Consider the following 24,625-nt stretch of genomic DNA (forward strand, 5'->3'; position numbering starts at 1 on the left):
TGATTTTATGAAATACAGGCTTAAAGTAGCCAGTTTGGATGTCCTGAAATACCATGTAATTTAGGATGTTTCTCTGTTCATTGCTAGTGATTGATAACTAGTGGTTGAGATGCTCATAAATAAGGTTGATATTTTTTTCTTAGGATGCTGCAGCTGCATGCCAGGAGTTTTGGTACTTCATTAGCAATTGCTTTATGTGTACTTGGCTGTCCCATGCAGAGTAGGCTGTTATTGATGCTCTTTTATTTGCTGTTTGTCTCCATTAGTTTTCAGTGTTTGCCAATATAAAGGGTCATGCACAGCAGCTGATTGTGTAAATCCTGGTTGATCACCACACTTAGTATCTATTAATCTGTCTATGATATTCCAGTTTTATTCTTTTCCTTCCTGCTTCATACTTACAGTGCCAAAACCTGACACAAATTCAGTTATTCAGATGGTTAAAAGAATATGAAATAGTTAGTGGTTCTCTTTGGTTTTAGAGAAGAAACAATAAACCTAAACTTAGCATCTCTTGTGGAGTATAGCAGTGACTCTTCAGGTACAAATGTTTCAAGAATTTCTATATGCTTTCAAACATCTTTATGTAGGGGAGGGAAAAAACTAGGGACTCTTAACCTTCTTTTTCTTTTTTTACTGTTAGGCTCTTGCTAAAATAACAAGCAGCCAGCAAATACATCAGCTGCATGTTATACTCCAACATTGACCTCACCTGTGCTACTTTACAACTTGCAGTCAATTTAGTATTTAACTCCAGCGCTGTACATCTGGTATTTAATGACACAGCATCTGTTGCAATGCTTCTGATTCATTTGGTATGGCTGCAATTGTACTTCTGGGAGGATGAGTGTCAATTATTCTGTGGAAGTATATTCTACCTCAATCTGCCTCCCCTGGGCTTCTAGGAAAACTTGTTTTGGCAGTGCTGCTCACTAGGCAGCTGGTAAAGATGTGCCAACAAACTTTGTTTTAAAATCTAATTGTGTATGTTAAAGACAGGCACCATAATAGCCTTCCTCAGTGATCAAATGCTTTGTGAATTATCAGGTACATTCATTATCCAAATTTCCTGTCAACCTAACTTCTGGTGAGCTCCCATGTTCCTCCCAGTGTGCAAATGAAGACAAGGAAGCCTGAGACATTTTCTCAGTCATGTAAACCAGTATCAAAGCTATACTGGAAAAAAACCCTTTTTATAAAAAAAGAGTGTAATACAGTGCCAGTGGGGCTGATTACAGGCATGGTCCTGAGCCAGGCTGTAGGTCAGCAGGGCAGGAGGTGTCACAGCTGGGCACAGCAGCCCTTACAACCCTGGAGTACAGGATCAGCCACATGACACTCTCCCTGGAGGAAGATATCATTTAAAATCTCATTTTATCAGCACTGATCTGGGAAGTGCATTTTAGGGGATGTCTTAGGCTAGGGGACCACATTTTCATCTAGAAATCATGCAAACAGATTTAGTGTACATACTTTAATGTTGTCTATGTCCAGGGAAAGGCAAGGTGAAGGATTTGGACCACAAGTCTTGTGGAGAATTTTTGAGGGGGCTGGGGGTATTTATCCTGCAGAAAAGGAGGCTCAGGGGACACCTTACCATTCTCTACAAATGTCTGAAAGGAGGTGTGGCCAGGTAGGAGTCTTTCAGGTAGCAAGTGACAGGACGAGAAGACAGTCTGAAGCTGGGCCAGGGAAAACTTAGATTGGACATCAGGAAGAATTTCTTCATAGGAAGGGTCACCAGACATTGGAATGGGCTGTCCAGGGAGGTGGTGCAGCCACCATCCCTGGAGGTGTTCGAGAAAAGACTGGCTGTGACATGGTCTAGTCGACAAGGCGTTCGGTCATAGATTGAACTCGATGACCTCGGAGGTCCTTTCAACCTAATTATTTCTGTGACCCTATTAAAACATTCTCTAATGTATGTTTCACCTTTGCTAAGCAATTCAACGCGCGTACGTTTGTTACTCGTAGCCGTATGCATTACCCTCCACCAGGCACGGTAACAGAGCAGAGGCTGCCCCCGAGCTGCTGCAGCCGGGGCCCAGCCGCTTCCCCGCTCCCCGGGCCAGGCGCAGGCGCGGCGGGCGGGGCGGGTGAGTCAGCGCGGCCCCGCGGTGCCCCCGCACATCCGGGTGCCGCGGCGCCGCCCACCGCCGGCCTCCGGCCACCACCGCCGCCGCCCGGGGCCAGCGGGGCTCCGCCGCAGCCGCGCCGGCCTCCGCCGATGCGAATCGCCGCCCGCCTGCCGGCCGCTGCCCAGCGGCCGCCGCCATGATGCCGGCCCTGGCCGCCCAGCGGCGCGGCTGCCGCGGCCTCTACCGCCTGTACCTGCGGTGCCAGGCGGCGCCGCGGCCCCGCGCCTGCCACGGTGAGTCCTGCGGGGCCCGGGCCGCTGCGCCGCGCCGCGCCGGCCGGGGCTCGTCGGAGCTGTGACGGAGCTCCGCCTGCGCCTGGGGCGCAGCGAGTGCCGGCGCTCGCAGGCGGCGGTGGCAGCCCGGGTCCCTCCCGAGGCGGTGGCACCGCTCCCGGCTGCGGGCACCCGCGATCCGGGGAGCGCCGGCTGCTTCCCGAGGGTCGGCGGTAAAAAGAAGGAAAACGCGCAGGCGATTTGTGAGCGCGGTGCGGGGCCGGGCTTTCATCGGCCGGGCTCTGCCAGCCCCGTCTGACGCACAGCGGGCGCGTCATGCCTGTGCCGGGCCCAAGTTTGCAGGAATTACATAAAATATAGCCCGGGTTTACAGGGCTGGTGTTGGTCCGAGGAGGCCACACATCCCATGGAATTTGAATTCCCAGCAGTTTTCCCCCTTTTTGCGTAGTCGCGGTTAAATTGCAGCAAATGCTCTTTTTCTTTAGCTGTTTCTTGTGTGTGCACGAATTAGTAGGAAAATGCCCTCTAAATGTGCTGATTAAGTTTCCCCTTTTTAACTGCTCCAGTATTACCAAAGCATAGGAAACAACACCGCTCATCTTGTACCACGTGTTTATTGTAGGGTTTTATAAATTCGTAATCAGTGAGTTCAGTTCAGCATTGAGGGCTTTTGTCACATTGTGACAACTGTCAGTAAGCGCTGCCCTTTTTTAGGGAAATTTTTCCTTCAGTAAGGTTCAGGTCAGTGCATGTAGACGTGCAGGTGTGCAGAATAAAAAAAAACGGAAAGCTGTTGAGACTTTTAGAGAACGGACAATTTTGTAAAATACTATCTTTTTTTTTTTTTTGGTGAGAGCTGTGTTGTTCATGGTTAAGTGGTCATGCTTTGTATGACTTTATTTACTGGCACCTCTTAATTAATTTTAAAATGTATTTATTTCTTAGTGAGTGCTTTCCAAAGCAGACAGTTTCCCTGCTGCATTTCTGGTCGGAGTGTTATTTACCCTCTCTACAGAAGTATTGTGCTCCCTAAAAGAAACTGATTGCTAGTTCAGGTTGGTCTGTACTGCAACTCTGCTTTTGGCTAATCTTTTGAGATGGAAGATTGCCTACCCAGAGTGGTTTCTCATTGGACTTTTTACATATTTATATTGTCATTCGTCTCTTGTGAATGCTGCAAAATCTAAGACACTTCGCTGTAAAATGTTTTGTACAATGTTTGCTTTTCTATGTGATTTCTGTAGCAACTGTATAATTTGCACACAGTTCAGTTTCTCTTCATTGGTAAGCCATGATTTGTACAGAGTGAAATGAAATGGCAACCCTGGCTAATGATTTTGTAGTGATCTGTGTTTGTTCTTTTATCAATATATGGTTTTTAAAGACTTTGAGGCAGTGTGACTAGAATGAGACAATGTGTCACAAAGCTGATCTTGTCAAATAGCTTTGGTTTTGGTGTTTTTTTAACCCTTAAGATCATCCAGAGGTCTCTGGGAAAAATGCATACTGGAGTGTGGGAAAAACTTTCTGGTTTTAGAATGAAATTTAAAAGTGGATGTTGAAGGGAGGTAGCGAAAGCATGCTGTGTATTCTCATTTTGTAATTTTACCCATAAACATGGGTAAGATGAGCCCATGTCAGTACTTAAAAGCTCACTTTCCGTAACTTTTGCTGCCAGAGCAGGACTGCTTTTCCTTCTTTTTCCTTCCAAAATGGCTGCCTGAAACAACTTTTTTTCTTCCCCTTGATAGGATGGAAAGTTTCAACGAAAAGTGGGAGCCTGTCTTATATTCTGCCATGTAATCGCCTGCCTGTGCAGCTGATGAGTCAAGTGAGAGTTTATACCTCCAATGGTCAGAAGAAAGATCTTGGATCACAAGATACAAATGGATCAGCCCGTGGAGAAACCCTGCATAAAGTTGAAACAGGTAATACTAAGCTACAATAAAGAGTATTTATAAATGTGTAAAAGCTGAACATATTTACTGATAACAGGTTTTTTTTAATTGTATGATATTACGATTGCAGAATTCTTAGTATTTTGGGTTGTAGGCATCTCTGTATGAAATTCAAGTGCATAAGCAGGGAGGAATGCTGAAATTTATTTCTTTCTCATTCTGATATTTTAAGGGTTTAAGTTTAGAGTAATCAAATTTAAAGTGATGGTGGAAAAAATGTGGAGGTTGAAAGGGCTTAAGTAATTTAAGGGATATGAAATGGGATGTATTACTCATCTTTCACAACTTTGCTTGTTTATTTGATTTATTTTGGTAGTATTTCTGGTGTGTTGTGTCAAAGGAATTAATGATAAAGGTTGAATGAGTGCCCCTGTTGAGCATTGTGGCATCTGAAGGCCAGGCTATAAATGACTGGTAAAGAAGGTTGAGCTGTTTCATGTGCTGTAGCTTTCTAATCTGACAGTTGTTAGAACTGCAGCATTCACCTTAAACATTTGATACACTGTTCATAACCTGACCCTCCCTGCTGTTTGATTGTTGATCTGTTGCTTGTTAGGTGCTTGTGAAATTCAGAACTGTCTTGTCCTTGCTTCATTGTAACATCTATTTTTGGTGCTTGTTAACTGTGTGACTGCACAGATACCTGCTCGGAAGACTGTGCTTAGGAGATAACAGATGCTTTTCAAAATGAAAGCTCTCTTTCTTTGTGCTTTTGTCTACAATGGAGTGGTCTTCTAAAGAAAATTTCCTTTTCCTTGTCAGGATAGCAGTTATTTGTTCCTTCTTTAGTAACTTGTAAATTCCTGGGGTTTGCAACAGTCTTAAAAAGCTAGTAACTGTAGCCAGCTAAGAGGATTACATTCTGATGTTTGGAAGTACAAAAGTGATTCTTAAACATTGTTCAGTCTTGAATGTTCTATTATATCAACTTCTACTCGTCTGAAAAACTGATTGTGAATGCAAGTATTCTGTATCCTTTTCCTCAGTGATGCACTGTGATTTTGTTCTGGCTCTAAGCTGAGGTAGAAAACTTTGAAAGGGTACTTGATGTACATAGATCTCTGTGCATGGATATAATCTTAGTATTTTTGTGCTTTCCCAGGTAAGAAAATAAAGGAAAGGAAAAACAAAGGGATTTTGTTTCTTTTGTCTTCAAGTGAAGGGGATGACTGTTTAAGGAATGCTAGTTAGTTATAGTGCAGCCTTATTTGCTGTGTAGTAAGATCAACTTCATAAATTTATAAGTGTTATTTTTCAAAAAAAGCATCCTTGAATTGTTATTAGCTGTAGTTCTCAGTTGCTTTTAGGGCATTAACTAATTGCCTTATTGAAACATAGTAATGTAGTACAGGCTTTGAGAGAATCTGATCTTGAAATAATTTAAGTACCATGTTAGGCTAGGAGTACCTCAACACTAACCTGCCAAAAAAAATCTTCATTTTAAAAACATTTATCACTTTTATTAAGGTAATTTTTAATTTTTGAATGATTATGAATGTCTGGTAAACCTCCAGTGTTCTAGAGTGGTAGGGCACAAAAGAGTGGGTATATTGGTTTGACACCATAAGGTTTTTGTTCTGAAAGCTATGTTGAGATGTGTGAGACAGGGATGCAATATTTGTTTGAGTTTCCAAGTAGTACTTCTGATTTCTAACTAGAAATCTCACTAAAATTACTGGAATTTGCAGTTTTCCAAATATTAAGATTCATTTCACTATTGTAAGTTATATTTTGTTGGGTTTTTTAATAGAATCATATCCTCAGGTTTCAAAACCAGCTAAAAGACTTTGTTTTTGTTCTAGCTCCAGCTTGTTACCTATGAGTTGTGGATTTTACTTTAAATATTCTGTGTTTTAAGGAGCCAACTTTTTGTAAATGAAGAACCTTCCTTCACTTAAAATTGAATCCCAGCTTGGAAGCTCTGAAACACTCTGATACATAGCAGCCATAAGCCATATAGAATTAATTATATGGCTTTATTATATTTTACTAACCTAAAGTTTTGCATAAAACTTGTCCCGAACCAGAAGTGCACTGTTAAAATATTTTTTTTAATTTGGGTGAAGTATGTTACAAATTGGTGTTCTTCTGCAAGCTGCTAGAAGTTTATTGATCAATACTATATTAAATATATTTGCTTTTGTTATTTTTTTATTTCTGTCTTTTGAGAGTTTCAAATGTTGGAAATCTGGCAAAGACATTTTCTAATTGTCAGGGTGCAGTGCAATATTGAGATATATTCTAATGTTAGTCAAACTCCTAACTAAAAAGAAAAGTAGGTACTTCTATATTTACAGTGAACTTTAATTTTATTTTATAGGACAAGATACAACCAATGCAGGACAAAAGCAGTCTTCACCTAAACAGCCAATCCAAGTAAAAGGTAAAGAAATACTTAGTGTATTGGAATTTTCCTGCTGTTTGCTAGTAGTAAAAAAAAAAAAAAGGAAACTGTGTCTCCTCTTCCAGACATAAAAATTGTGTAAGCAAGTTATGTGAATAGCATTTTAAAACACACTTGTGTGCCAGCTTTGTTTGGTACAGTTTGTTTCAAAATGACTCATAAAAACCAAGCATAGCACTATTCCTTCTAATTACTCACTCTTCTGTGTTTGTTTGTAATTTTCATTTAAGCTGCAGAGTTCATCAGGAGAAGACTGATTTGTTTTTTCATGTGCTGTTGCAGTCTGTCCTCCTTGTGTGTTTTTAGTTGTGTCCATTCTCCCTCTCAGACTTAATGTGGCTAAGCTGAATACTTGATCTTCCCTGTTCCTTGTTCTAAGTCTTCCTCTGTTCTTTCTTATTACTGAGTTAATCTAATCAGTGTTGCTTCTAAATATATTTTGACCACATGAACTGCCTAATCTGAGTTCTGTACAATTCCCAGTTGTGTGCAGTAATGTGGTGGGCTTGGCACTGGCTGGACACGAGGTGCCCACCCACACTGCTCTGTCACTCCCCTCCTTAGCTGGATAGGGTAGAGGAAATGTACTGACAGGCTTATGAGTTGAGATAAGGACAGGGAGAGATCACTCACCAATTACTATCATGAGCAAAACAGATTGGACTTGGGGAAAGTCAGTTATTTTATCGGGCTACAGTACTGAGAAATAAAAACTAAATCTTTAAATACATTCCTCTAACCCTTCACTTCTTCCCAGGCTTAATCTTTTCCTGCTTTCTCTACCTTCTCAGTCCCAGTGGTGCAGGAGGATGTCAGTTTCTTTACATTTATTATCTCTTAGTGTATGCATGCAGGGAAAAAATGCAAGGTAGATAGGAGAAATTTCTGTGAAATAATTGTGAAAATAGATATATGTTCCAGTAGAGAGTTTTCTCTCTCTTAATTAAAGATGTGCAAGGAGAAATGTTTATGTCAAGGATTTTGCTAGTGTCTAGAAAGTGGAATTCTAATCTTAAAATGCTGCTCTGGCTTAGAAACTTACCACTCCAAGTATTGCTAAGTATTAGAAACATTTTTAAATGTTCACTAATCTTAAATGTGCTTTTTAAAGGGTTTTATTTACATCATCTTTTGTTGAGCTTGTCTTTCTTTTGGAAACACCAAATAGAGTTTTTTGCCCTCCACATTTACTACAGTTTTATACAGTTATTTGAACTAGGAGTAGGATTGTTGTTATGCTGTGCAATATACAATTACAGTACAATATATACAATGTACAATATGTGATTTATTTTAGTGAAATTTACCTGTATTTCTGAAAGATGAGTTAGTAAGTTTTTTGATAAATCCATGTGTTGTTTTTTTAGTGAGGTTAATATGATTTGGGCATATATTTGTTTTAAATAAAAGATGGGAAGTGTTTTTTATTAAAAATGATCAGCCTGTTCTAACCTTAGTAAATTGTGTACTGTTTTTAGGAAATATCTAAAGTTTTTTTCATCATCTTCACTCAGGAGCTTTGTGGCATGAATGTGATTATTCAGGGACTTAAAAAATTCTTCAAGTTCAAATTGGGTGAGAGAAATCAGATTATTATGATAAATATTAATACCTGTGCTGTTAGTGTGTCATGAAGAGTCAAGCAATATATTTTGCCGTTAAGCATCAAAACACAGAAATAAGGCAATGTAGAATTCTGGGAAAAATTTTCTCAAAGTCTTTAAAAGCATTATCTTTCTGTAAGTATCCTGTGACTTAAGGAGTAGTTCTGGACCAGCTATAGAAATCATATCAATCCTGTCATTTGCAAGAAGTTCATGTGTTCTCTAAAGTCTTCTCTCCAGTAGAATCTGAGCTTTTTGTTTTAAGTTGTATTCTGTAGTGTTTGTTCCATTACAGTGTCAGTTAGTTGTTTTATGTTCTTCTGAATGTAACTTGTCTTCTAATAAACATGTTTTTAATGCATGTTAGTGTACAGTGACTTCCATTTGAGAGTAAGATGAAATTATGTACATACGACCAGTAGAAAATAATAGCATAAATTTAAAATTCCATTTATAATTTTTCTGAATATGTGTGTTATTCTTTTCCTTGTGCATGAAAAATCTGATGTGATAAGAGCATATATTCCAGACATAAAAAGCATTATAAATAAATCATGTATGTTTTTAATTGGTGTAAATGCCCAATTTTAAGAGTACTAAATTTGAACATAATACTTGAGAAAAATAATGTATACAGTCTGTCTCATTTCTCTGTATGCTGTGAAAGTTCAAAAGTCTTAACAGCAGAAAGTGGACTTGATTATTGGAAAAAATAGAAATAGAGCAGTCTGTTGCTGTTTCAGTTTTTAGACCAAGGGTTTCCAAATGGCAATATTTGAATGAAACAGCTTTTTTCAAGGGGTTTCCAAATGGCCTTATTTGAATGCTATTTATGTAGCCAAGCACCATGTCTGACATCAGAGTTGGAGAAGTAGCTGACTGTGGCAGTTAGGTTTGAGAACCCTGAACTGCAGCTTAGAAAGTAGCAGTTTTGGAGGTAAATCATTCCACCTTACTCATTTCCACAATGGGGAAGATACCTTTCTCTTCACTGGCAATTTTCTGTATCACTGACACTGATTTTCAGATTTCCACAAAGAGATATCACAGTATGACACTAGATTGAATTAATTTTTGAAGTTCCTGCTGTGGTTTCTATGAGTGACTTGTGTATCTATTTTCTTTTTTAAAGTGAAACCAGTCCTTAAAAAAAGAGAGTATGGACCAAAATACACACAGAATAACTTCATCACTGGAGTCAGAGCAATAAATGAGTTTTGTCTTAAATCCAGGTATGATGGATTTGAGTTGAGATTTAAATTCTGAATATTTGTTCATACGTGCATGAGAAGTAATTGTGTTTGTTGAGTGATTTTGCACAAATTTTTCTAAATGTTTTTGTGGTGTACATAATTGTAAGTGGCTGAAGCTAGTTCTTGCTTAGTTTTACACTTGACTAGGAGCTTGCACTTAATATTCATGTTTCAGTACTTGCTTCCTAAAGTAGATGATTTGTACTAATGAGACCATAAATCTGCTTGGGGGGAGACACCTCTGTTCCTCATAGTTTTACATAATGGTGTAGATGCCCTAATGTGTAGCTCAGCACGGGAAATTTTATCTGTTTCCCCAAGTAGCTTTGTTATCTTCAACCTTTTGCAGCTTGTGCTGGGAGTGTAAATTTTGGGATTAAATTTTCTTGTCACATGACTGCTGATTTCCATTTAGGGAGGCTAGTTCATAGAGCCTCTTGTTTATCATATGTGTGCATTATCAGTTACATACAGGTCATTCATTGAATATTTTATTATTTAGTGTTTTAATTCTTTGTCTTCAGTGTGTAATATTTCATAGTATGAAGACATGATTTGGACTTCTGGATGTGAAAAACTGTAGTTTTCAATGGAGGAGATCACTTGCTTCATGTTGTCTGTCTGTTCTGTTTGAATTAGACAACTTCACTTTTTTTTGTACAACAAATTAGTAAAATCAAAATGGTGGATTATCACCCAGACATAAAAGTCAAATTAGAACAATATGTTCCTTTTCTTACACTAAACTCTTTGTCCACTTTCCTTAGTGATTTAGACCAGCTGAGAAAAATTAAACGACGAAGTCCCCATGATGACACTGAGACTTTCACGGTGTACTTGAGATCGGACGTAGAGGCAAAGTAAGAACATTTGAAAAGGATGCTGTGAGAGAGAGAAGAGTTTTAAAAGTCAGGTTTGCAATGTGAAAGGGCAGTAAGGTTTTCCATTTTCTATCTGAACATATGTTATGTCATGATTATATAATTACATTGTGTATAAAAAAACTCAACAGTATGGTTTTATGCTTGAAAAAAAGTTGCATGAATAGAAACATTTTTAAGATACTTTTACTTCATGCAGGTCTCTTGAAGTTTGGGGTAGTCCAGAGGCTCTTGCCAGAGAAAGAAAGCGACGTAAAGAGGCAGAGATCAAGTACAGAGAAAGTGAGTATGTAGTGTTCAAATACCTCCAAATGTCACAGGAAGTGTGATTGTTAGGAATCTACAAGATAGCATTACTTTATTGAAAGCATGTAAATTTGTAACTAGCAATTGCTGACTAGGTTTTGTGGCATAATCTTAGAGTAACATGTTACTATCTATGCAGATACAGTCTGTTACTATCTTGCAATTTATCACCTTTGTGATACAGGAAGAACATGCATTTGGTGTTCTGTAGACATGCTCTTGGTGGGGTGGGGCTTTCAGTTTTTAGATGATAATTTACATTTTCAATGCTTTTGCATTTTATCTAATTGAGAATTTTGAAAAGAGTTGAAACTGATCCAAATCTTTACACCATGCCACTATTAATTAATTTTTTCCTCTGAGAAGAATTCAGCTTGCCTTCGTGTTTCAGAAGGGGAGAAGTACCCCCAAATCATATTTTTTTCTTTGTGTAATATTATTTTTGTAATCCTTGCTGGCATTATCAATACCGTGTACAGCCAAATCAGTAGTTCATGACGTATTTAGATCTGTCTAGTCAGTAAAAATCACACAAGAGGCAGTACTGCTTCAAGATACTTAGTCTGGTTGTGTACCTTAACATGAGAGGTCAATTTTTTTTGGAACATTGTGCCACAAGAACACCCTTCTGTCAGAAAAGGCTAGAACTGCAGACACTTGTTGAGGTATCTGTAAGTGTACTGAAAGTGTAGTGAATAAAATGAAGTGTATAAATAAAATGAATTTGAGTTTTTTCCCCATGCATTATCATTTGTTGATTGAAATGGTAACAATGTATAGGATCATTACAGGTTGTATTTGGCATTTTGCATGAGTGTATAACAACATGTGTTTCTGATTAACAACATCAAGGGAGGAATTCTTTCATTCTTATTAGAAGTTGGCTGCTGCATAAAAAAAGTAGACTTCAATTCCTGAAGCTACTGGTTGCTAATACATATTCACAATGCAAATTTTGTACTGCAGATCTGTTTAGAAACCAAAGGCTGTTGTGGGAATACAAGGAGTTCTTTGGAAATACTAAGGTAAGGTCATTTTCAAACGTTTGGCTAGAAAAGTGTAGTGAAATGTGTTATGACACTCTTTGAAGGTAAATTTGTGTAACTGAATATTACTGGAAGATTTTTTTGCACTGTAATATACCAGATCTATATGTGACTGTTATGCAGTAGTAAATGTTGTGATGACTGCTTGATTGGGTTCCTACTGTGACAATGCAATCCACCAGAAAGAGAGTTTTCTTTCAGTTGCCTTCTTGTCAAAATTGCAGCTGTCAAAAATCTTGTCAAAATCATGCAACTTATGATTTCAAGTATAATCTCTTACTATGTGTAGTGAATATATTGTTAATTTAAAAAACCTAAGTAAGTTTCTTTAAGAAAAAAGACCCCAGAAGATGATTGCTTTTGTCTATGCACTGCTGGCCCTTCCTTTTTTCTTATTCAGACACACACCCTAGATCAGGTGGTTGGGTGTACAGAATGACTCCTTAGTGGCCTCTGGGCCTTATGGCTGCAGTGGCCTCTGCTGGAGACTTCATTGGAGTTTAACTCTTTAATGGCCAACCATTTGTAGAAATACATAAGATCCAACTGCAGTTTGGCTGAACATTTAGTAGTAAATTAGTTGCCTTTCAGAACTTTTGCAATACAGGGCAGTGCAAAGTTTTTTATTTAATTTGTATGTTTGGTGTCTCATGAGATCAAGATTTAATTATTAAATAATCTGTTATTTCTTTATGTAGCCACGCTCCAGTACAGCAGCTATGTTTTTCAAGGGACCAGGGAAGGTGGTAATGGTAGCTATTTGCATGTAAGTAAAAAAAAAAAAAGTTTTGTTTATGCAATAAAAAGAAATTTATTTATATTATCCTGGAAGTAGTAACAGTGTGTGTATTTAAGATAAAGATGCCTGTGTCTGTAACTAAAGTTAATAGATTTGTTTATTGAGAGATAGAAGAGAATTTATGTGAATACATTGATCAATACATAGAGGTCAGGCATTGAATATATCTCTGATGAGAGAAGAGCATTTTTTTGGAGTGTATTACCCTATAATAGTTTCTTAAAGTAAAAACCAAAATTTTGTAGGATCTGAAGCAGCAGGTATTTAAAGTTGTCTATTTTTCTTGCTCCTTCTTGAGAGAAAGCTTTTCATACATTTTAAAGAATTTTTTAAATGACCAACAGAAAAGAATTCACTTTTCTCTGTATACTGTTATTTCTTTTCTAATTGAAAGCTGCATTCTCAGAAGCTGCTGGGTTTGTTTCTAACTTGAATATAATTTCTGGCACACATTAAAATATGCCACTAGAAGATGTTGTTAATAGTTTCTTATAACACTTAATTTATTTAGATATTTTAAAAATTTGCAATAAATGAAGCTCATGTTGAAAAAATATAGAGGAGGATATTATAATTCTCTAGTCTGATTTTCTGTGCAATACATTTGTAGCAATGAACCTACTGATTCTGATAATGTTTGAAGGGAGAATGTAGACTTGGACTTTGGAGTTAATAGTTACCTCTGTGCAACATAAGACAATGTTTACTCCAGTAAACCTGTAGTTGTAAAAATGTCTTTACAATTCACACTGAACATCTTAATGGAGAGGTTCCATAGATAATTTTTACAATATAACCCAGTGACAGCCTTGTCTTCCTGTCTGTTGTCTCACATCTGTATCCTACTGAGAATGGCTCAGACTGAGGATGAAGTGGGGAACCTTGCACTACGGTATTGGTGGAGGATGTGTAGGAGGCAAAGCACTGAAACAATAGATAAGGAAGTTGTAAAGACTTGTATTCTCCCTCTGGTAGAAAATTAGTTGTTCTGAGTAGTGAGTGTGATGATAGTTTTCAGGAAGTGTAACTTATTTGGAACTGCTTAGAAGTTAATGATTTCTGAAAAATAAACTGTGTATCTTTATCAAGTTTAGCTGAAAGGACTTTTTTCACAGTAACCATGCAGAAAATCTCTATCAATTATCTGTTTGCACAGCTCTCTAATTATTAAACTGATGTTTGAGTTGACCCCTTTCTGGCAGATAACACATGATTGTACAGCACTTCTGGCTTTACTGAAAATATTTAACATAAAATATTCTGTTATTTCTTCTCTTTGTTTTCAGAAATGGGTTGAATTTTTTCTTTAAGCTGCTTGCTTGGGTTTACACGGGTTCTGCAAGTATGTTTTCAGAAGCCATACATTCTTTAGCAGACACATGTAACCAGGTGAGTATTTTTTTCCATTCTGCTCAAGTTAGCACTTGTAATAAAACTGGGAATAAAGACAGATACTTACAGTAGTTGTAATGCACTTGAATAAAAAAAATAGGATGCTTCTAAATTTGTATTAGTGTAAAAAGGAGAAGTCAGAATGTAGATTTTGAAGATTTTTAGAAATAAATTGAAAGAGTGGAGTTGCAATAAGAACTGTACTCAGCTTCTTTATGGATCATGAGTGATACTTGAAACTAAAATGATTTTGGTTAGTGTTTTGGTTAAATGTTAACTAGAAATGTTTTTCCTGTCAGTTACTATAATGCAATGACAGACTTTGTTACTTATTCATCTCTAAGTAGAATAATGATGAAAATTTGAGCATCTTGTTTTCTTTTTCTATTTCTTGATTACCTATCAGCCTGTCACAGCACAAGTAGCCACATATGTGGCATGTTTACTTTGAGAAGTAGAGTGGCAGGCTCAGAATTGGATATGTAATATTAATGTGCAGGGATAAAATAATGTTGTTTTCTCCAGTGTTTTCTAATTCAACTGCTAAGGCTGGCCTCCCCATAAATTTAAGTATTAAAGTGTGCATTTTTTCACTTGGCCAAGTGTGTCAATGTACAGGCGAACCAAGTTTGATAGTACTTTTATATATATTGAAGAGCTGTTCTGTTTTTTAAATATCAAAGTTGAAAGTTCTACTGAGATGGGGAGGGTTTGTTTTGTTTTTCCAAATAATTGAGTGTGTGGTTTTGGGAAAAACACAGGAGAAACCTTACTTCCTCAAAGCAGCTTGCTGCTGCTAAGACTAATTGTTACTATGTTTCATTATCCATAGTCTTAAACAAAACACATGCTTTGCAAAATTCAGGTTTAGGTTTATAACTTCCTGCATCAACTACTTAATACATGCCTAATTAAATATATCCCAGGTAGGCAATTTAGATAGCAAGAGGTTATTTCTTCCTTCAAAATATGCTGACAAGTTGCAGTGTAAAGTTACTGCTTTAAATGTTGTCCTCACCCTACTACACCTCAGTCTCAGTATAGTTTCTCTTCAAGAGGGATTTATTTAAATAGCTTTGTTCCCTGAGCAAATTCATTCCTTCTCACTGAAGCACAGTAACAACACTTGTGATTGCATGTAATGTTCATTTTCAGTTGTGATTCTAAAATTATAATTAACAGTAATTATATATACACATACCATATAATTGCATATATATTATGTATGTGGGTGTAACTAACAATTTTTTGGGAGTGGTAAATTTAGATTACAAATTTTGAGGATTATATTCCAGCTTTAATAAGATATCAGTAGCAAAGCATATATGCAGTTCAGCAAATTACATCTGCCTTTACCTTTCATGTTCAGTTGATACAGAAAGTTTCTAATTTTTTTTTTAAATCTCTTGTCTTAAATAGGCATTGCTGGCTTTGGGCATCAGTCAGTCTGCAAGGACACCTGACCCTAGTCATCCGTAAGCTTTTTGAGTAAATAAAGATTTTGCTAACTATATATAGCAGTAAGATCAGTTCTTGTTTGTGCATCACCTTGTTCTTTTTAATTTGCTGTTTTCTGTCATTTCTGAAACATATTATTTCTGATTTTACAACAGCTAAAATAAGAAAAGGGTTTTCTTTCAAGCTCCAGGAGTTGGAGCTTCAATGGCTTGGTGTATGTGTTGGTTTTTTTTTTGTAGTACACTTTTGCTATGTTTTATTTTAATTGTATTATTTCTCTAAGGTGTTCTGGGCTCTTCTGCCTCTTCCAACTAATATATCTACTTTTTAAACACTGTTCATAGGAATCATGAGGTTTTATAAAAAAATAAAAATTACTGTCCTCTTCCTTTTTTCAACAAAGTGCTTTTATGCAAGCTAGTTACTTGTACCATAAGGAGATGTGTTTGGTATAAACTGCTCTTTGTATCTAGTCATAGGAATATTACTTAATAAGTTCTTACATGTTCATAAAGTTGTAAGCTGTACTCTCCATTATATTTTCTCAGTGTTGAGCTGTTTTACTCCTTGTATGTTTGGACAAGTCATTCATTCTTTAAGAACTACTTCAAAAATATGTCTAATTTATGGGATTAGTTATGCATTTTTTCATTAATTACATAATTAAAATTTGAAAAATTTAAATCTTAAGCTTGTGCAAATATTCATCATATCTCATTTTTCCCTCTTGCTCCTTTCCCTTTTTCCTCAATATAGACAAAAGAAGTGCACTGTTTGTAGATGGAGTTAAAACCAAAAAAAAGGAATAAACAAAAACTTCTAATGTTGCTTTAAATCCTCCACTGCACTTAAAAACTGCCAGTGTTGGATGTCTGTAGTTAGCTGAAATACTGAGAGATGTGTAAATTTTATTCCCATTAAGGTACCTTTATGAATTATGTAGACTGGCTGCTCACAAAACTAGAGTCCATATTTAGAAGTAGCATTTCACTAAAATCTTAAAGTGGTACAAATGTTGTTTATTTTGGGGTCTTTTTAGTTGTAAAATAAAATCCTCAGTCATGGTACAAGAGCAAATACAGCTGTTTAAAAATAAATTAGAGAAACATTTATGCTTGATGTTCTTCCATATATTAGATATCCTTTTTCAAGTAGGTTTGTTTTTTTTCCCTTGGATTAGATTGGATTTGTTTTAAATAGATCTCAAGTCATATGATGATAATTTAAGACATGTAAAAATTAATATGAGGCATGTTTGTGGAGATGTAGAAACTTATATTCCTAAAATAGTTTTCTTTTCTTTCTTCTAGGTATGGTTTCACAAATATGCGCTATATTGCCTCCCTGATTAGTGGAGTAGGCATTTTCATGATGGGTGCAGGACTTTCTTGGTATCATGGGATCATAGGTTTACTCCACCCTCATCCTGTAGAATCTCTTCTCTGGGTAAGCTAATCTTGTTTGGTATTGTATTTAACACCAGTGACTTAATAAAAAATAGTGGCATAGTCTGAAATGCTCTTCATGAGTCAGTCTGAGTCTCAGCACAATTAACTCAAACCATTTTTAATGAAAATGTGTTTTAAGAAAAAAAAATCTTTAAACTATAGTTGATCCTGCAGCAAAATGAGCTGTTCTCTAAACCCTGCATCTTTCTTTCATATCCCCCCACTCCAAGAGGTCTTGCTTGCCTGTTTTGGAATATATTGCATGATCCAATTATTATTGGTTTGCTTCTGTTTAGGGACAATTACATGACACTGTGGGTAATGTGATTCTGGAATGCTACATTTGGATAGCCTGTGGTGAAAAGGTCTGTAGAAATATGCATATAATATAATATCATATCTGATTCTTGTTTTTTCCATACAGGCATACTGCATTTTAGCAGGATCATTGGTATCAGAAGGAGGTATGCAGTTTCAAGTTTCTATTTAATTATTTGTAATCTCTTAAGATAATAACATTTTACAAATGTCAGTAATTACAGTAATAATTGATCTTTGCTTACACAGTGAAATTTTGAGCTCTGTTGCAAATACTTGTAAACAAACAAAAAGAATCATGTGAAAACTTTTTTATATATGTCAGTATAGTAAGAAGTTGAAGAACACAAAATTTGGAAAGTAGACGTGGATTGTCTTTTTGGTATTAAACCAACAATGAATATAACTGTTCTGATTTGTGTGGGAGACACACTTGTGGAAAAAAAAGTAACTATACTTTATTCAAAGTACCTACAATCAGAGCTTTCTTGATGATCTGTTGCTATGATAATATAACAAGAAGCTCCTCTTTTCAAAATGGAAACAAGTCCTTCTGCCTCTAGCAATTTTCAGCAACAACTTTGTTGTTTCAGCCACCCTGCTTGTTGCTATAAATGAAATTCGGAGGAGTGCTCGAGCCAAGGGTCTTTCATTTTATCAATATGGTAAGTATCATTATAGCAGTAAGGTATGTGGTGTTATTTAAAACACAGTCTGTTCACTAGTATTTCCATAATGATAGAAACAATTTTCTGTTTTCCCTTTTACTTTTCCCTTTATTGATCTGTTTTCTATTCTACTAACAAATAACATTTTACAAATTAGGTGAGAACTGTTGATTTGAGAGTGCTATTAAACACTTGGCTAAGTTCATGTGTTTTTCATGATAAATGCCCCTTTTAATTTTTCTAACATTTTTGAGAAGCTGCCATAATTGGGCTTGTTCTGTGTGTGTATAAATGCTCTCAGAAGTGTGAGCATATGCAAAAATTCAGTTTACACCTATGTAATTGCATAAATTATTCTTTTAAATTACTGTTGTTAGTATAGTTTAAGTGCTATGCATAACATAGTAAAGCTAAATTTTCAGATAATGTAACTTTTTTGTGTTGTGTGCAGTTGTGCAGAGTCGTGATCCTAGTACCAACGTGGTGTTACTGGAGGATGCTGCAGCAGTCCTGAGCGTGGCTGTAGCTGCTACCTGTATGGGACTGACTTCTTTAACAGGTAAAATTCTGCACAGAGGCAGGCAGAATGTGGATTTTTTCCCATGTATGGATACGGACACAGATCATTTAGTTTATATTGGTTGACTTTGTCTCTGTAAGCAGATTTTTGAGCTGTTTTGTCATACAAACTAAGTTATTTTTTACTAAAGGTAAGATGATATGTATGCCAAGTGGTTCAAAGTGCATCTTTGCTGCATAGTTAAATTTTCTAAAGAGGGATGATTACTTATTTATCTCTTTTTAAGTATTGATTTTTTTAAAGAGAATAAATATTGGAATTTTGTTTCTTGTGGCTTCCAATGACTTAATTGCAAGTTTCATTTTTTATATAGAAGGCATTTTAAAATTGCATTTCTAGTTTCCTTCATCAACTTAAAAACACAGTACTATTTCTATAGGTCTGAACATGAGTGTTTGAAACTTAAGTAATGTATTCCAGAAACATTAATTTGCAAGTTAATACTTGCAAATTTTTGAGTTACTTATAAAAAACCACTGGATTTTGTGCTGCTACCTATGTTTCAATGTATATAACTTTGTATATAAATTTATGTTTACTAATATAGAAACACATACAGACAAGAGTTTACTTATTTAGTAGTCCTGCAGGAGACAGGAGTGGTCAAGGGACAGGAGGGACTTAAGGCTTTGTTTTATGATAAATTGTTTTGTTCCAGCTTCATCATGTTCCCCAGTAGGAAAAAATTTCCACTGAATTAAGAAAATAAAAAAGTAAAATAAATGATTGACTTAAAAAAACCACACCAACCAAAAAAAAATCTCACTAAAAACAAAACCCAGAAAACCCCTCAAAACTATGAACTCTTTTCAGTGTGAAATTATAATTCTCTGCTATGTTTTAGAAACACTGTGAAACTAATTTGCTATATCTCATTTAGGAAACCCCTATTATGACAGTGTGGGGTCTCTGGGTGTTGGAACTTTGTTAGGAACTGTGTCAGCATTTCTGATCTACACTAACACTGAAGCCCTGCTGGGACGATCCATCGAGCCTGAGCAGCTGCAGCGGCTCACCGAGTTCCTGGAGAATGATCCTGTAGTAAGGTAAGAACCTCTACAGCTCAGTCTCTGCTGTCAACAACAACTAACAAAAAGCAAGAAAACAACATTTAATGAGAGAAATCTGGTAAGATTACTTTTAATGTGGAATCTTCTGTATTGGGATTCTAGAATCTTTATTATTGCTAACTTCTATTTCTGTGCTAAAACTTTTAGTAAAAGAATGCTTGCACCTCTCGGGTGTTCAACAGCTAAAATAGCATTGCAGATATATTCCAACTGTTACATTAATTACAGGAATTGACAATGACCTAATGAGAAAGCCATCACAAACTTTAAACTATTTTCAAATTCATTAAATTCAAGCACTTAAATGATACTATTATGTTGCTTGAATAGTTTATTAGCACCTAAATATTTAAATTCTGTTACTGTTTATATTCAGTGTGTGGAATTCGGTAGCAATTGGCAGGACATGCTGCAGTAGTACATGATGCCATGGATTCTTCATGTTACATGCTTATAAATTAACTCATTGCTAATTTCTCCTTCTTAGCAAGTCTGCAATTTGTAGTAAACTGATAGCTCATAGTAATTCTAAATCTTGTTTAAATGCTTTTCAATGAGCTGTTTTAGCCTTACCCTATTAATCTTGATTTAGAAGCAAGCTTCTTTTTGTTTTCTTTTAGATCTTTATTTAGGAATATATTTCTGTGTAAATCAGCTGAAGTATTGTAGTGCTTTTTTAATTTGAAGTAGTTTTTGAGCTGTGGAGGGAAAAACTCCATGTCCATTAGTTAATGATACCAGAGTACTTGAAAGGAACTAAGTGCTGACACCATCACAGTTCCAAGCAAGAAGTCTGGATGACATGCCCTTCATTCCAGAAACTAAACAAGAATCTTGTTTGGAATAGAATTCTGTTACAATTTGCACATGTCAGTAAATTAAGCATTTGTGGTGGCCCTGGATTAGTCTGAATGGTGAAGAATGTGTCAACAGTGCTATGTTAGAGTAGGTGAGTTCACATGTACATGACTTCTGTAGTTCTTTTTTCCAAAGTGCACAGGTGGCTTTTGTTTGTCTCAGGCTGAAATAATAAAATTTTTCCTAGGCCAAATACCATTTTATAATGTATTCCATTTTGTAGGTGGCTCTAACTTCCCAACAGAGCAGACTTAGTTCTTCTTGCTGTAAACATTTTTTAAAAACAAGAAGTACCTAATTAAAAAAAAAAAAGCATAAATAATAAAAGAAATAAAGACTTGTGAGAAACTGTGTATTTTGATTTTTTTGAGGTTAGAAGCTGAAACATGTTTAGGTGCTTATCCTACTCTCTGTATTCACTTTGTCTTCAGTTATCTCTTTCTTAGATCCATGATGTTACCAGCTTTGATTTCTTTCAGTGTCCAGTTTGTCTTTGACTGGGTTCTTACCACAAGCCTGCTGTCTCTAGCTTGGGTAATGTACTTCTTCTAAGATGACACCTGGTATTAATCTCAGTTCTCTGCAATGTAAACTTATATTACCCTTGGTTGTTACTAGGTATAGGTAGGTATGATTTGGAGAAGAGGCTGAAAAAAACAAACCTAAGGATGAAATAAGGAAAAAAGAAATCATAGAAGCTGAAATGAGGAAGAGGAAGCCTTTTAATATTAAGTATTTATCCAAAGAGCTACCTGTATATTTTCCTCAACATAAGCTTTGGACTTCTAGGAGTGTCAGCATTTTCTTGAACATTCAAACTCACATTTTCTTAAATAGAGATGTGTAGTAGTGTGTTGTAGTCTTACATATCCTTCTGAAACCAATGTAAAAGAAAAAGCTCCAGATTACTGGCCTGCTTCTAATAGTGACTAATATTTACTTTTTTATTTCAACCTTTCAGGGCTTTCAGTTCTCAATGCAATGTTTTTTGCAGTTACTGCTCCCAGAATATTCCTCCCTTATTCTTTCAGGCATGGTTTGCAATGTTTACCTTCAGATGTGTTTTGCCAAGTCAGAAGGAGATCTCTTAGGGAATCATTCAGTATTCATCAGAAAGTATTTTAGATCCAAATTGACAAAAGGATCCAGGGGCTCTGAGATCTACTCCCTCAGCCCCTGTTAGCACCACACTTAAGTTGCTGTTCCAGCAGTAGCTTGCCAGAACATTGTGATCCACTGCTAATTATAAAGTATTTGATTATCAGGCAATACTAACTGCTGTCCTACTAAAATAAGTCTCTCTGGTGGTGATATTTTTTCAACTAAATCTTTGATTCTTTAATTTTTTTTTTTATAGTAAGATTGTTTGACAAGATCTACATTCCCTAAAATCTTAATGACTGGAATTAGTGTTCTTAATATAGAATTTTTCTCTCCACCTTTCTAAGTATTTTCCTTCAGTTGTCAGGTGAAACTGTCCTCACTTAAATAGGTGGACTTATTTACTCTTCTTAAATTTTGGCACAGTGTTGTTAATCTGGTTTTTGTTTTAATTCTCATCAGCATGGCTAGATGAAAAATTAATTTGCCTCCACATTTATTCTTAGTTCTTTTAACTCTTGAATATAAGTTGTGGACTCTGTTGGATTAGAAGCATTTTTTTTTCATTTAAATATCCAGTATGCTTCTCTGCTCTAAGTAGGGAAATGCTTTGTTGTACTAATATAATCTTGCTTTTTTAGATTAAGAAGACAATTACTGCATGATTTTTCCTATTCTGTTTCATCAGTAACAATTTTCCATTTCTGTCTAGTAGCAGGCTTGTTTCCATGTTATCCTTTGGTTTTGATATACTTTAAAAAAGTTGGTTTGTATCACACTCTGTGACTTTTTCATTCTACTTCTCCTTTCAGCTTGTTGGACTTTATAATTTCTCCTTTCTTTTAATTTTTCTTAGTAATTTCTTGTTGTGTCATGTATTTAACTCATGATCCTGAATAGGCTTTCAGAGTTGCTCTCAGCTGGAAAATGATTTGATTTTATTTTTGCTATACAAACATTCAATTCTTAACTCTCATTGACACCTTTGGTGTATAAATCATTCTTGTGTTCAGCTTAACTGAACTATGGGAGATTAGCCCTTCATAACTGTGAAATAAAATATGTGATGTCCTGATTCTGTCCTGATTCTGTTCTTATGGAATTTAATCACAGATTCCTAGACATAAGCTATTTTCAGTGACAGTTTCATCTTTAATTTTACTTCATTATAACAGCTGTTGTGTAGTTGTGCTTCTGTTGTGCTGGAAAATCTGTCATTCTGGTTTGAACAAAAACCAAAAATATTACAACCAATTGCTCAAACCCAGTAACTTGATGTTTTCTGACAAATTTTTCATTAATTTGAAGCTTGCTCTTTTCCCTAGTTAGAATTTATGATTTCTACTAACCATCCAGAAGCTTCCATAAACAACCTTTGTAGCTTAAGATTTACCATACACATCTGTATTTTTGAATGATTATTGATTTTTTTCCTTCTGATTCACTGTCTTATCTTCCTGGGCAGATTATGTGCACTAAGGTAGACTGTTTTCCTTCATATTAATAGAATATGCTTAATTTAACTGAATTTTATCAGGCTACAGTTTAATGAGAATCTCAAATACCACTTGTTATCTTCTTGCTTAGTTCTGATTGGCACTTGATATGTCTTCGACATTTTTGAATCATGTGGCTCCAAATTGTCTTTATTAACCCGTTACTTTAAATACCCTCTTTGGAATAAGGCAGTTTGATGTCATGTAGTTTGCTCCAATTAATACTGTTTTGATTTGATAAATTCCCACAGAATAGTTGTGTGAATTGGAATGGAGCTGGAAAGTCTTTATTGGTACCAGTAAGCTGATGGTTCTTTTCATCTGCTTGAATATTTACTAAGATGTATTTTTTGGTGTCTCTCTATTTAGTTCATGCTCTGCTTATTTTTTAATATGCTTACCTCTCCTCCACCCTGAGTATTACAAGAATTATTCTGTAAAAGTTCCTGTGATTATTTATCTTAAAGTTTCTGTCTCCTGTTCTATTTTGGCTGTTCATTCTAACAGGCTCCTTCCAACATACATGCCTTCTGCTTTCTTCCTACACTGCCTGTGAATTTATATCTGATTTATAAACATTCAGATGCAAAGAAGCATTTCTAGTTGGGAAGAGTAAATTTGCTAAAGACAAAGGACATGCTAAATTTACAGATTCTGTGACATTCTACAATTTAGTAAAGTTTGGTACTTTCCATGAAGTGAGCTGCATTGCTGAATCTAAATCTTGTGTTAGAATTTACCAAATAGTCAAGAATGCATTTTTCTGTTAATAAAACTAAAAGTCTTTGAAATCTTTTATACCTGTTTTACTTTGAAAATGTTAGAAGCAAGAATTTTAAAAATGTGAACCTGTTGTGAGTTGTGTCCTGTGTTTTAGTGTCCACTTATTTTTCTGACTTTGATGGGAAAAAATGGAAACTTGCTCTGCAGTGGCAGTTTAAGATTTTCTTGGCATTGAAGATAAACTTGAGTTTTTGTTAATATAACGAGGAAAAAATCAAGTATTTTATATTGTGTGTATTTCACTCTTGAAATTTATCACAGTATGGCTTGGTCCTGAGTTTGCTTCTTATCCTAGAAAAATTAAGATCTTGTTTACTACCTATATGCACGTATTAGAATTTGTACAACAAGCTGGAACAAAACTCTGCTACAGAAACCCAGAATTTTTCAAGGGACCAAAATTATAAACATCAGAGCTTTCATGTTCTAGTATTTATTAGGAGCCTTTAAATAAAGAGAGATTTCAAGCATTTACAAAAAGGTGTATCTTGATAAGCTGTGATTAATAGCTCTGAAGGATCAAAAATTAGTTCCAAACACAATATTCATAACTTTTTCTGAAGTCAAATGTATTTTTGAAAACTCTCCAAAAGATCATGCATTTACCAACTTTAGGAAAGGACACTTCTGTAATTGCAATGTGTCCTTTCAATAATTCTCAACAGGTTATTGTTCCTTTCCTCAGAATTGAAGGTACTTAAAGGCTGTTAAATATTGTCATGTATATGCACAAGAAATTCTCTGCAGTGGAAAGTAAGTTGGGCTTAAACTTTTAACACAGAATGGGGAAATTTTCACATTTCTAATTGTGGAATTTTTTAAATGTACTGT

The 24,625-nt window shown here is 35.8% G+C and overlaps 1 protein-coding gene across 2 annotated transcripts in view; it reads left to right on the top strand.

Moving 5' to 3' along the window:
- Window positions 1–2,141: 2,141 nt before the first annotated feature.
- SLC30A9 (solute carrier family 30 member 9) overlaps window positions 2,142–24,625 on the top strand; it is a 34,234-nt gene continuing 11,750 nt past the window's right edge. The window contains exons 1-15 of one of the 2 annotated variants that reach the window (XM_059471146.1): window positions 2,142–2,371; window positions 4,123–4,299; window positions 6,650–6,712; window positions 9,470–9,569; window positions 10,358–10,450; window positions 10,671–10,753; window positions 11,744–11,802; window positions 12,522–12,589; window positions 13,909–14,011; window positions 15,434–15,489; window positions 16,783–16,918; window positions 17,345–17,384; window positions 17,832–17,903; window positions 18,358–18,465; window positions 19,367–19,532. In XM_059471146.1, the coding sequence (XP_059327129.1) occupies window positions 2,275–2,371; window positions 4,123–4,299; window positions 6,650–6,712; window positions 9,470–9,569; window positions 10,358–10,450; window positions 10,671–10,753; window positions 11,744–11,802; window positions 12,522–12,589; window positions 13,909–14,011; window positions 15,434–15,489; window positions 16,783–16,918; window positions 17,345–17,384; window positions 17,832–17,903; window positions 18,358–18,465; window positions 19,367–19,532 (1,421 nt within the window). In that variant the 5' untranslated portion in view covers window positions 2,142–2,274. Of the gene's footprint in view, window positions 2,372–4,122; window positions 4,300–6,649; window positions 6,713–8,219; window positions 8,309–9,469; window positions 9,570–10,357; window positions 10,451–10,670; window positions 10,754–11,743; window positions 11,803–12,521; window positions 12,590–13,908; window positions 14,012–15,433; window positions 15,490–16,782; window positions 16,919–17,344; window positions 17,385–17,831; window positions 17,904–18,357; window positions 18,466–19,366; window positions 19,533–24,625 lie in introns of those variants that run through there. The other variant, XM_059471145.1, reaches the window with a different exon arrangement.

The sequence above is a fragment of the Ammospiza nelsoni genome, chromosome 4 (genome assembly GCF_027579445.1).
Source record: "Ammospiza nelsoni isolate bAmmNel1 chromosome 4, bAmmNel1.pri, whole genome shotgun sequence".
In the NCBI taxonomy this organism is placed as follows: Eukaryota; Metazoa; Chordata; class Aves; order Passeriformes; family Passerellidae; genus Ammospiza; species Ammospiza nelsoni.